Below are 13,109 nucleotides of genomic sequence, written 5' to 3'. Positions count from 1 at the left end.
GACGAGGGAGTCGGCCATCTTGGGTTCGCCCGGGCTGTGAGCGAGCGAGCGGGGGAGGGACTGGCTGGGTTGCGGAAGTGACCGCGTTCGCTCCCCCGTCGTGGAGAGAGAGCGGCGAGAAGGAGAGACCAGGGCCCCCCACCTTTCCCCGGCCGGCACCATCTCTAGCGAGGAGGATGGCAGGGCGGCTACCGGCTTGCGTGGTGGACTGCGGCACGGGGTGAGCGCGGGGGCGGCGAGCCGGCGATGAATGGGCAGCAGGGAGACTGCTGACAGTTTGGTACCAGGCACCGAGGGCTGGGGGGGGGGTGCCCCCCCTCCCGTGTGGGTGCCCGTGGGGGGTGGGGTATCTTCTTCACCCCCCGGATCCCGCCCTGGTGGGGAGGCTGCAGGGACGTGTCTTGCCCCACAATAGCCCCCGCTGGGGCGGGGGTGTCAGCGGGGAGAGGAGGCTAGAAAGCGGGGGAAGGGGTTGAAGTGCCCCCCCTCCCCGTTTCTCTCCCTCCTCCCCTTTCCGCGCAGCTCCTTCCCTCCTCCGCCTATGGCTTTGTGAGCCCGGGCTCCCGCCCCGGGAGCACCCCCCTCCCCCAGATCTGGGTGGGCGCCGGCTCCCACCCAGACTTCAGCACCCACCCCCCGACTCCCTGTGGGAGTGGGCCTCTCCCCAAGTAGCACCGTCTCCCGCCCCCAGTTTATTTTGGGCTGACTGTGCAGGGGCAGGGTCTGCTCTGACCCTCCAAAAATCAGTCTGACTCTGGGGGCAGGGTTACACCCTAAGGTGAGCATTCTCCCCTCGCCCTCTTGGGTTTTTTTTTTTTGTAGGGTCTCCTCTCTACCCTAATCTCATTCATTCTGCTCTAGAAATCTTCCTGTCTCGGTCATTCAGGAAGCAATGTTCCCCACCCTTGACTGAGAATCTCTCAAGACCAAGCTTGCTGCCTGTGTCTTGAAGGAAGCAGGCTCCTGCTCACGGGCTGCTGAGGTTAGGGTGGACCCTACTCAGAATCCAGATAGGATAGCAAAATGATAAAAAAAAAAAGCATTATTTCTGTTGTTCAGTCATGTAATTGTGTGCATTAAATATTCTGAGCTCACGGGTTATTGCTAAATACCATGGGTTTTCTTTTTTAATATATGGATCAAATAATTTATTCGGTATTACTTCTCTATAGGGGAAACCCTCCCCCCTCTTCTAGTGAGCAAGCGCAGCGGAACTTCCTTAGTTTTGTCAAAGCCTCTTCCTGCTTTCAGGCTTTTATACCTTATAAGGCAGTTTTCAGTGTCAAACCTGAACCAAATCCTTTTTAGAAACTATTTTGTATTTAGCAACTACCCGATGACGAGGAGTAGAGAGAAAGTACCAGTGATAGCGAATGCAAATACATGGAAGGGACAGAGGTTCAGAATTCCTTTCAGTTGTTGTCTGTGTTTGCTGCTCCTAGTCTTCCCACTGTGTGCAAGACCGTGTGGGTAAAAGTAGGAAGTAAAGACTGAGTTTGAACTTGGAAGGATGGTAGTAGTGTACTGAGGAAATGCAAGGATTTTTTTTCCTCCTGTGAGCTACTGATTAGTGTATGATTTTAAAGATGGAATGATTTATTTTTAAACATTCCAGAAGGCTTTATTGTAGCATCTATCCAAAGATTTTTTTTGTAGTGGTTCTAGCTCCTCCCTCTTCTCTAGGGAAAGTGACTGTGTTAAGTGACAGGTTTCAGAGTGGCAGCCCTGTTAGTCTGTATTCGCAAAAAGAACAGGAGGACTTGTGGCACCTTAGAGACTAACCAATTTATTTGAGCATAAGTTTTCGTGAGCGACAGCTCACTTCATCAGATGCATTCAGTGGAATTCAGCTGTATATCACAAAAGCTTATGCTCAAATAAATTGGTTAGTCTCTAAGGTGCCACAAGTACTCCTTTTCTTTTTGCGAATACAGACTAACACGGCTACTCTGAAACCTGTCATAGGTAAGGTTGCATTTAGAGTTACAGCAGGAATAAATATCTTGAATTTATATGAAGTGTGAATGTACTCTTTCCTTTTGTATATCACATTTTATGTATTAGATAGGGATCGCTTTGTCATATTTGTTTTTTTTTTTGAGCATGAAGTGTTTCAGTGAAGCACCTACTACAAGGGAATACATGGCCCCTGCCCTGAAGAGTTTACAAGCCTAGAGCCTGTAAAGAGAATTACTTATACCTGCAATGAATTTCCATTTTTTATAGAGGTCTTTGTACAGGAGTAAAGGATCCCTTTTTATTATTGGGGCCTACCTTTAAATAGGGGAGTAAGAGAATATATAGAACAAGGATTACAGTAATGTGCAAAAAGAAAGGAGTACTTGTGTCACTTTAGAGACTAACAAATTTATTTGAGCATAAGCTTTCGTGAGCTACAGCTCACTTCATTGGATGCATAGCTTATGCTCAAATAAATTGGTTAGTCAAATAAATTGGTTAGTACTCCTTTTCTTTTTGTGAATACAGACTAACACGGCTGCTACTCTGAAACCGTTCGTTATTACAGTAATGTGGTTACTCAGCAAAGACATGTATAGGTCTTGAGGGTTCTGTTTCTCTATTTGTTTGATACTTTGGTGTTTGTAGGCCCCACAAAATGTACTTAGAGAGTCTTGTACTGACATTCTAATTATGAGACTCTTCCTGCCAGTTTTCATTTATATCCACTAAACTAGTGGATCTCAACTTTTCCAGACTACTATATCCCTTTCAGGAGTGTGATTTGTCTTGTGTGCCCCAAGTTTCACCTCACTTAAAAACTACATGCCTACAAAATCAGACATAAAAATACCAAAGTGTCACAGCACACTGTTACTGAAAAATTGCTTACTTTCTGATTTTTACCATATAACTATAAAATAAATCATTTGGAATATAAATATTTTACTGACATTTCAGTGTATAGTATATAGAGCAGTATAAACAAGTCATTGTATGTATGGGATTTTAGTTTGTACTGAATTCGCTAGTGCTTTTTATGTAGCCTGTTGTAAAACTAGACAAATATCTAGATGAGTTGATGTACCCCCTGGAAGACCTCTGCGTACGCCCACAAGTACTTGTACCCCTGGTTGAGAACTACTGCACTAAACTATCATCTTTATTATTTAGAATAACTTAGTTAATTATAGTATATTTTTTAATAGTTAAGATTACAATGAGACTTTCTTTATAACCCCAGTTTTCATATGCTTTGATATTAAAAATTCTCCTTTTGGGGTTAAATTTTCCACGTTTAGAATTGATTTTTTGTGTGTGTGGGGAAGCATGAGCAAAATCTCTTGAGCCACTCATTCATGGAAAAGGGAAAAATACCATTTCAGGATTTTAAGGGCTTTTCTGCTTGCCAGTAACTCTGGTGGGGACAGAAGGGTGCCCTCTATGCTTCACGTGTGAATAGGCTCTGTGCTAGATTTGGAGGTGGAGTTGAAAATTTTAAAACTTTTTTTTAAAGTTTTTTTTTAAGTATTTTTAAATCTTATAACTTTTTATTATAAGATTGAAAATAACTTTTGCCCATGAATACTTAATAGCTGCATGGACTTTTAGAAGGGCCTAGTGAATCCTAGCCCACTTTGCAATATTAAAATATACAGCTCTCCAGCTGTTGACACAACTTTTAAAAGTGTCTCATTGAAATACACATCACAGTTCATCAAAAATAATGTAATTTATACTTTTCTGTTGCTGCTGCCATTGCAGTTGCTTTTTCAATCTGCTACTGTCATTTAAACCTCCTGTTGAAGAAAAGTGATTGGAGAATCAAACTAATTCTAAAAAGAGGATCAAATCAGTTTTATATTGTCCACTGGCCAGATGGAAAACTTGCACAAAGATCAAGGGAGAATATGGCCCTGATAGTAGTAACTAACATTTAGTTGAGCCTACTTGAGAAATATTAATACAATGAGAGAGAAACTATGCGGGGTACTATTCAGCTTCTGTTTTGGTGTTTGGGTTTTTTTGCCATTTGCCCATGCTAATATCTGAGTTGCCCACACCACACAGGTAATGTGGTAAATATGCAGATGAGATGTACATTTGGGCACCAAAATTAGTTGAAAATTTGGCTTTTAGGAACACAGAACCAGTGGTCTGTCTAGTGCAATGCTATGTGGATGATTTAGAGGAAGGTGCAAGAAACGCAGCAATTGTCAGTTATGGGCTTTTGACTCATGGGCCTATTTATCATCAATATGGGGCACTGGCACGTTGTCAGTTCAGAAAGACACAGTTCCAAACATGATCTGAATGCAAGTTTTCTTTTCAGAACCATAAGGGCTAGAAACTAACTTCTTAACAAAATGAAAGCTTGAGAATCTAATCTGTCATGTGGGCTGGATAAATAGTTAGGTGGGACTATGGGTCAGCTGTTTGACACCACTGACTTAGTGTATGAGCAGTTTCTTTTTTATCAAAAGTGAAGAAAAAGAAAAAAGAAATCGACTATATGAATGCCATGGTAAGTCTACTTAATCAAAAAGGGTCAGGAAATGCAAGTTATCCTTGGACAAGCTACCTTTCTAAAACGTTTCTAGTCTGAAAGTAGGCCTTGGAATGTGTACCTGGTTCAGGAATCTTTATATAAGCTACCAAGGGAAGCAAGTACTACTAGAATTTTAGGTGGTACACATGACATCTTGCCAATATTTATTGTTTTTGAGAAATAATTGAATAAGTCAAAGAAGATGATACCTCCTCAATTGAAAATGTTATTGAACCAATCTCTGAACCTTTTTTTTAATGCTGGAACACCATTCTATTTTTCTCTCTCATCTGAACATGGGTTCTCCATTTTGTTTGATTCTAAACTAGCGTTTAGGTGTGGGAAGTGTCTTATTCTGATGCCTTTCTTGTGAGGCTCCTTTTTTCCCGCTTGTGGTCATTGCATGGTGCTTAGAACTTTACAGCTGCGTAATGTGGACTAACTTAGACTGTGAGGAGTGAGAGACAGTGCATGCTGTCACTGGACTGATTCCAGTTTTAATTATTTGGATGATGCAATATCTCTGATTGTTTTGTTTCTGAGAATGTTGCATACTTATTATTGGGTTTTTTTTGTCATGAGTTGCCTTAGATTTATCTCCATGTTCAGCATCTGCAAGAGATTTCAGAAATATCACTGCCCTTGTATATTTACTGTCAGACTTGAGCCTATGTGGTTTTAAAAAAAAAATCTTAAATGAGACTAGCTTTTATTAAGACAAGATTTAATGGCATGTTTTGTCTACAGTTCAGTAGGATACTTTTTCAGAAGACAACTGCTTCTAATTTAAACATTATCCTGAAGTAGAAACATGTTGCAACATGACTATGTAAACTGGTATTTTAATGCAAGTCTGCTCTTGACAAACAAACACCACTTGGTTACCTCCTTAAATTAATATGTTAAGCGGTTAAACCAGCACAAATGCATATGATGCTCTGGACATTTTTATTCGTTGGGCAGAATGCCTGCATCACATTATATGGAAGAAATGCAGTTAAAAAGCTGTACATTTTACATCCCCAAAAGATTGGGGAAAATCTTTAGCAAGTCATGATCGATGTGGGTAAAGTGTCTTAATTTTCCTTTGTGTACTGTCACAAAAGCAGAAGTCAGTGGGGGTAGTCTTGTGTGTCCCGTGGCCAACAGCAGGGTTTTCTTCAAGTGCAAGACTTGACTTTGGAATTTGCTGTTTCTCTCTGCCCAGCAGACTCCTAGCTAGTTGACTTCAGAGCTTAATAGATGACAAATCTTTTCTCTCAGGCTTCTTCTGATGGATGTTGGAAAGCTGTTGGCCTATTCTAGGGGGTGGGCCTGATTTGTTGACTTTGTCTGTGTAGTGGTATGTTACGAAATTTTATACATACCTGTATGCTAAAATCTCTTCCAAAATTCTAGGGCATTTTGTTTTACCCTTTAGTTGGACACACTTTCACATGTATTAGCTATAATATAAAGTGCATTTTAATGTTTTTCTTTAAGATAAGTAGATTATGTGGATGAATTTGAAAGTAATGACCAATTAGCAATACAGCATATGTCCAGCTCTGTCTTGTGTGTTGAAATACAGAGGCATACTGTTAGGACACTCAAAAATGAATGTGCAGGTCCCAAAGGATGTGGTAGGAGAAAGGGAGCATTCTGTCAATGCCAACACAAATTACATTTGTAATACAAATGTAAACATTCAAAGCCATGTGCCATTTCTTATTTTTGAGAACTGCATTCAAATAAGATATATATTTTTAGCATTTTAAAAATAATTACTTAGAAGGAGTTTCACAAATAGAAAGCAAATGGATTCAGAATTACAAGTTAGATCAGGGTGGTAAGGTAATATATAAGTGCTTGTAGTCATGCCTCTATTTGGCTTTGTTAATCTGCTATGATATAACATTTACAGATATTATCTTCTTTATATAGAAATGGCTAAACTATAAATTGAGGAGATTCTGAGTAAGTTCCAGTTTTGAGCAATGGTATAATTTTAAATGGCATCTTATCATCCGCTCTAACTTTTAAATATAAAGATACAATTTCTAAAGAGTCAAGTCACTACTGCAGTTATTTTACGAACCTTGAATACCTGCGAATTTAACTTAGTAGAAAATTATATTTAGGTACCCAAGCCAGTTTGAACAGTTAGAGGAGACACCTTTCTAGTAGCTGCCATAGTGCTGATGGCTGCTTGACCTGATCTTAAGGTAGGTGCTGAAATGACATAGCATGGAAAACTTGATTTTAATTGGGCTTTCATTTGTATATCTTTATCCCAAATCTGAGTAAAAATTAGCTGATATAGCAATTGTGATCTTTTTATTGTTGCCTTTTTTTTTTGGACACGTTAAAATCTATATTAGCAGCTCTCACAACAGCAATATAACAGAACGTTCTTCTTAAATGCAACGGCATTAGAAACTGTAAGCACCCATGGCTTCCTCCAGTATTTCTACTGAACTTTTTAAGCTCCAGAGAATTAAAACACAACATCTAGTTTGCTTTATCAAAATTGGCAATTTTGTTGCATATCTTAATTTAATATGTGAAATATAAAATTAAGGAAATCATTTTTATCCAGTTTGGGGAAAATAACTAATTTTACCCACAAGCGTATCTTGATTGTCAGAGACACCCAAAGAATTGGATAGGTACAGTTTGTGTTCACACAAATATCTGCTTCAAAATATAGGTATCTTAATTTGGAGTTCTATCCTCCCTTTCTTCCCCCACCATGTCTCTCTCTTCTTCGCCCCTCCCGGTGCTAGAAACTACGTTTCTAACTCCAGAGTCTCCTGGTTGCTTCAGGAGGAACAGGTCTCAGCTACTCTACCTCTCTTCTAGTCTCCATTTTTGTGTTATCACCTATGAATAACCCCAGTGTGTGGCTCCTGCTGCTCTGGTTTTTCTGTGCTGCACCATGAAATTGACATGATTCTTGAAATTTTTATTGCTACCTAGAGGGTTCTGAATGGCAGCAGTGAGACTGACCAGAAAGTTGTTAATTTCACTCTGCTGCTGCTTAACAAAGCCATAAGTAGTACCACACATAAAACCTGAGTGTGCTGACTCAAAGACAGCAGTCTGATTGTTTGTTCCCAGTAGGAAACTTATTTTACCAACCATGACAGCCTGGCATATTGGATAGGTTTTAATTTACTGAAAACTTAAGCATAGTAGACACTGACTAGCGTTACGTTCCCCAAGAACAACTTCCCTCTGGCCACTGGCAAATAGATTCCCAAAGCACTTTCTTCCACCCACGTGTTGTATTCTGGTAACAGTTTTTAGACTGTGTAGTGCTGCTAGATATGATATATTCAACAAGAAGCTTCATTTCAACTGTAAAAGAGCCACATGCAGCTTGTGAGTCATGGTTTGGCCGCCCTTGCCATAGACTGTGTTAGAGGTCACTCCTCGTGGTGTTTTTTTTAGGAGAGTGCTATACCACCAACAGCAGCATCAAGTGAGAAAAAACACTGTGGTATCCTAATTTTGTTCAGAAACTGTTCAGATCTGTGGGCTTGATTTGTATTTGTTTGGAATTCATAGTGCCATAAAGCATCCTCCAGAGACTCCAGTCTCAAAATTCCCACCATCTTCTGATATCTTAGGAGCTCCAAGATATCAGAAGAGGGTGGGAGTTTTGAGACTGGAGTCTCTGGAGGATGCTTCATGGCACTATGAATTTTGGTCAAGACACTGTTCAATATCTGAATTTATTATAAAAAGGTTGATCCTGGACAGGTTTATCATGCTGTTGTGAATGCCAAGCATCCTTAATAGTAACTATTCATAAGCTAGCTACCAAAGTCTATTGCTACCATCAATCATAACATGGTAGCAATAGACTCATTAGCTATGTTTACACTGGGAAAATTTGACCAAAACAGTCCCACAGGTTCTGCTGAGTGTCTATACTGTAGCTCCCAGTTTAAACAAGGTTCTGGTGGCCTATGCCATAATTTTAAAAATTGCCATTTTAATTGAAACTGTGATAAGATGGATTTGGCCACAGGAGGTTTGCTTGCACTGCTGCTTCTAATTGTTTTCACAGTGGTTCAGTTGGTTCCCCTGGTTCAACTGGTGGTAGTAGAATGAATGGGAATGTTTTGGTGAACTTCCCCATATAGCGAATGCTTTATAGTAGTTAAGTTTCTGAATTTTGGATTTGTTTTAAGAATCTATTTCATTTGTACAGGTTTACTCAGATTCAGGAAGAAAGACACAGATAAAAGCAGAATTTGGATAAATCATAGTTCTGTTTATTAAATACAAGAAAAACAATAATACTTTGAAATGTAAATCAGCGTTTAGAAGTTTTTTTTTCCTTTCTATTCCAAGATACCTAGACAATTGTCAAAATAAATGGTAGCTTTCTTTCTCTTTACACAGCTATAACTCCCTGGTTGCACTTTACATTTTATCAGGATCTTATTTAATATTAATGGCTTAAGGCAGGTATGTATTGTCACAGTGAAAATATTCACCAAAGTGAATTTGCAGTAGTCTCTGTTTAGGGGAAAAATGGGATTTTTGTTTTTTGGGGTTTTTTTTTTAAACCCCTACATCCTGTTCTACAGCATCCTCTCAAATATCCAGTGTTGCAATAGTTGCCTGGTCCAGTGGTCTGGTTTTGCACCATCCATAACATCCCCTGTGTCTAGAAACACTTTTAGACTACCGTCTCTGTTTGTCTAGTCTGCATCCTCAGAGTATTTTGTCTGGGATAATTTGAAATTGTGTGCTTCTCCTTCAGTTGCAATTTTAAGTTTCCATTTTTGACTAGTAGTAATTCAGTCCTATGAATTTAAAGTTATTTAAAACCCAACATTTATGATTAAAGTAGTTGCAAACCAAAAAAAAAAAAATCAAAATTCTTAAGATAAAGACCAGTCCCAATACTAGTTAATAATTAGAACTTCACTAGTACAGAATTTCAGGGCACTGGACTGAAGAAACAGTGCCCACTGAAAGTTTTCTGGTCAGCAAATTGTGAATTTTAGTTTGATGGTCTCAGTTCTTGCCTAGACTTATCATCCCATGTCTGATTCTTAAGAACATTTGAGAAGAGATATTAGGCTAATTAATTTCTTCTATGAACAGCCCTTTCTTCCCATGTCGTTTCGCAGTAATTCAAGTATTGAGGGGATTCTAGAGGCTTCACTGCTTCCTGACCAACTTTTATCTGCTCCAGCTGTAGCACAAAATCTGTCTTACAGGAGAGGGTTTGCAATTTATTTTCCTTTTTTCTCTTCGGGAGAAATGAAAAATACTCTTCTTGGGCTTTCCAACTGTCCTGAATCTCCATATTAAATCAAATACAGCAACAACATAAAAGACTGAAATTAGTCTTCAACAGTCCCACAGCTTTGTCCACACTTCTTGTGGTCACTTCAACATACATATGTAAAGACTAAATATGTTCTCATTTTTTAGCAGTGATGTGCCGAAGGAGTTTTTGTAATGCTTTAAAAACAGCTGATCCCTGTCCACATAGTGCTTGCACTGTTGTAAATGTCCTCCTTAACTGTGGAAAGACCTCTGATACTGCTTTGAGTGCAGTATGAAAACCCTAAATAGAATACCACCAGGAACAACTGATGAAAAATTAGTACAAAATTTTCTACTGTAGATAAGACATTACTGGACTGCAGATTTTCCAGGTCTCCTTGCTGGAAAGGACCAGTTGTGGGCCATTTTTTGGATGATTTAATCCATCAAATATTGCTGGTCATTGAACATCATTGTAAACTTTGAAACAAATGAAACAGTACATTAGCATATGTATTTTGTGCTGTTTGTTGTTGTAAAAGCTGCTACTGAGAGTGTACCTGAAAGGAAGTAAAAAGCAGCAGCATTTGTGTGGACTAGATGTAATTTGAGTATAATTGTTTCAGTTGTAAAATGAATGTTGAAGACTCTTGTTTCATCCAGAGTGTGGTGATTCTGCAGTTTAATGATGAAAGACTGTAGAAATGTGTAGTAGATTTTATTCACTGATAAATTGTGCATCACATAATATTTTGCATATATGCTATGTGGAAAAAGTAACAATGTAGAGTAGCGAGGGAGTTAGTCTGTAAACTTCCAGTTGGCTTGAATGTCCTTATTAGTTTTATCCATTTTACATTGTGTAACCAGTCATTAAGGACAGCTACGTAATCACTCTTGTCTTAACATTTTGTACCTACCGTCACTCTATGTAACACTTAAGTTTTCATTAACTAAAAGATTACAGGAAAAAAATTTTCTATCCATTTTGTTTTGTGTATTTGATGGCGCTTTCTGAATAAAGAAAAGGAGGACTTGTGGCACCTTAGAGACTAACACATTTATTTGAGCGTAAGCTTTCGTGAGCTACAGCTCACTTCATCGGATGCATTCAGGGGAAGATACAGTGGGGAGATTTATATACAGAGAGAACATGAAACAATGGGTGTTACCATACACACTGTAATGAGAGTGATCACTTAAGGTGAGCTATTATCAGCTGCGTGGGGGGGGGGGGTCCTTTTGTAGTGATAATCAAGGTGGGACATTTCCAGCAGTTGACAAGAACGTCCTCCTTTTCTTTTTGCGAATACAGACTAACACAGCTGCTACTCTGAAACCTTCTGAAGTTAGTTTCATTATTTGTGTCAGTGTGTCAAACAGCAGCTCGGGAGACATACTTAAATAAGATACAATTTGGAAGGGGCATTCGAGTAGAGTAGTACTTGAAGTTTTCCTTCATTTTTAAAAATTAATTATCTATAGATAAAAATACAAAATAGTAAATTTTATTCTAGATATTATGGAAGAAGTAAGGTGTTTTTTTTTGTTTTTTTTTTTGAAAAGGGATTTTAAATAGTGGAGGTAATGGTCTACAGAATATAATATTGTCTCAAGACCTACAATTTGTCCAAAAAAACCCACAAAAAGCCCACCTCCAAAACCTGTAATGAGGAGAGAAAGCAGCAATCCAAATGAACTGTGAAATATCTAAGTCCGGCAGCATCACAAAAGGTGTTACCCCACGGTTACATCCTACTCCACAGCTATTTAATATATATGTAGAAGATATAATGAGGGAAAGTTTTGAAGACACCAGCCAGGGCATATCAGTCAATGGCATATACATCAACAACATTAGATATGCCAATGACCTAGTTTACCCATCTCTTTCACAAGGGAAGAACTTGAGAACATGCTTATTGCCGTGAACAGTGCCAGCAAGAAATACGGAATGGTGATCAACATTAGAAAGACAAAGAGTATGCTAAGTAAACAGTAGCACACAAGGTAGGCAACACCAATACCTCAATGTTCAAGTTAAGAACATAACATAAAAATGGCCCTACTTGGTCAGACCAATGGTCCTTCTAGCACAGTAACTTTTCTTCTGACCGTGTCCAGTGCCAGATGCTTCTGAGGGAATAAACAGAACAGAGCAATTATTGAGTGATCCATTCTGTCATCCAGTCCCAGTTTCTGGCAGTCAGAGGCTTAGGGACATCCAGAGCATGAGGTTGCATCCCTGATCATCTTGGCTAAAAGCTATCGATGGACCTATCCTCCATGAAGTTATCTAATTCTTTTTTGAATGCACTTACACTTCCGGCTGTTACGTCATTGCATGGCAACAAATTCCACAGGTTGACTGTACGAAGATGTACTTCCTCCTGTCTGTTTTAAATCTGCTGCCTATTCATTTCATTAGGTGATCCCTGGTTCTTGGGGATAAATAATACTTGCTTATTTGCTTTCTTCATGCTAGTCATGATTTTATAGACCTCTCTCAGATTCTGTCTCCACCCGCCCCCCCGTTATCTCTTGTCTAAAATGAACAGTCCCATTCTTCTTAATATCTCAAATGGAAGCTGTTCCATACCCCAATCACTTTTGTTGCCTTTTTCTGTACCTTTTCTAATTCTAATGTATCTTTTTTTGAGATGGAATGACCAGAACTGCACACAGGTTTCAAGGTGTGGGCATATCATGGCTTTATATAGTGTGCATTATGATATTTTCTGTCTTATTAGTAAAGGGATACATGGTTCCTAACAGTGTTAGCACTTTTTTTTTCTTTCTGCTGTTGCTACACATTGAGTAAATGTTTTCAGAGGACTCCAAGATTATTCTTGAGTAGTAACAGCTAACTAGACTGCATCATTTAGTATGTATAGTTGGGATTATGTTTTCCAGTCTGCATTTCTTTGCATTTATTAACATGGAGTTTCATCTATCATTTTGTTTCCCATCCATCCAATTTTGTGAGATCCTTTTGTAACTGTCACAGTCAGCTTTGGACTTAACTATCTTGAGTAATTTTGTATCATATGCAAACTTTGCCACCTCACTGTTTACCCCTTTTTCCAGTTTGTTTATGACTATGTTGAACAGTACTGGTCCGAGTACAGAACCTTGGGGGATCCCGCTATTTATCTTTCTCCACAGTGAAAACTGGCCGTTTAGTCCTAGTCTTCATTTCCTATCTTTTAATCAGTTACTGATCCATAAGAAGACCTTCCCTCTTATCCTTTGACTGCTTACTTTGCTTAAGAGCCTTTAGTGAGGGGCCTTGTCAGAGATTTTCTGAAACTCCAAGTAGACTGTATTAACT

At 39.0% G+C, this 13,109-nt stretch overlaps 1 protein-coding gene across 1 annotated transcript in view; it reads left to right on the top strand.

Moving 5' to 3' along the window:
• The first annotated feature begins 16 nt into the window (after positions 1-16).
• The window catches only part of ACTR3 (actin related protein 3), a 50,980-nt gene continuing 37,887 nt past the window's right edge, over positions 17-13,109 (top strand). Inside the window, exon 1 of the mRNA XM_084642545.1 lies at positions 17-220. Within this exon, the coding sequence (XP_084498671.1) occupies positions 177-220 (44 nt within the window). The 5' untranslated portion in view covers positions 17-176. The remainder of the gene's footprint in view (positions 221-13,109) is intronic.

The sequence above is a fragment of the Lepidochelys olivacea genome (genome assembly GCF_965140295.1).
Source record: "Lepidochelys olivacea isolate rLepOli2 genome assembly, chromosome: 11".
In the NCBI taxonomy this organism is placed as follows: domain Eukaryota; kingdom Metazoa; phylum Chordata; order Testudines; family Cheloniidae; genus Lepidochelys; species Lepidochelys olivacea.
This window is presented reverse-complemented; position numbering and strand designations above follow the sequence as displayed.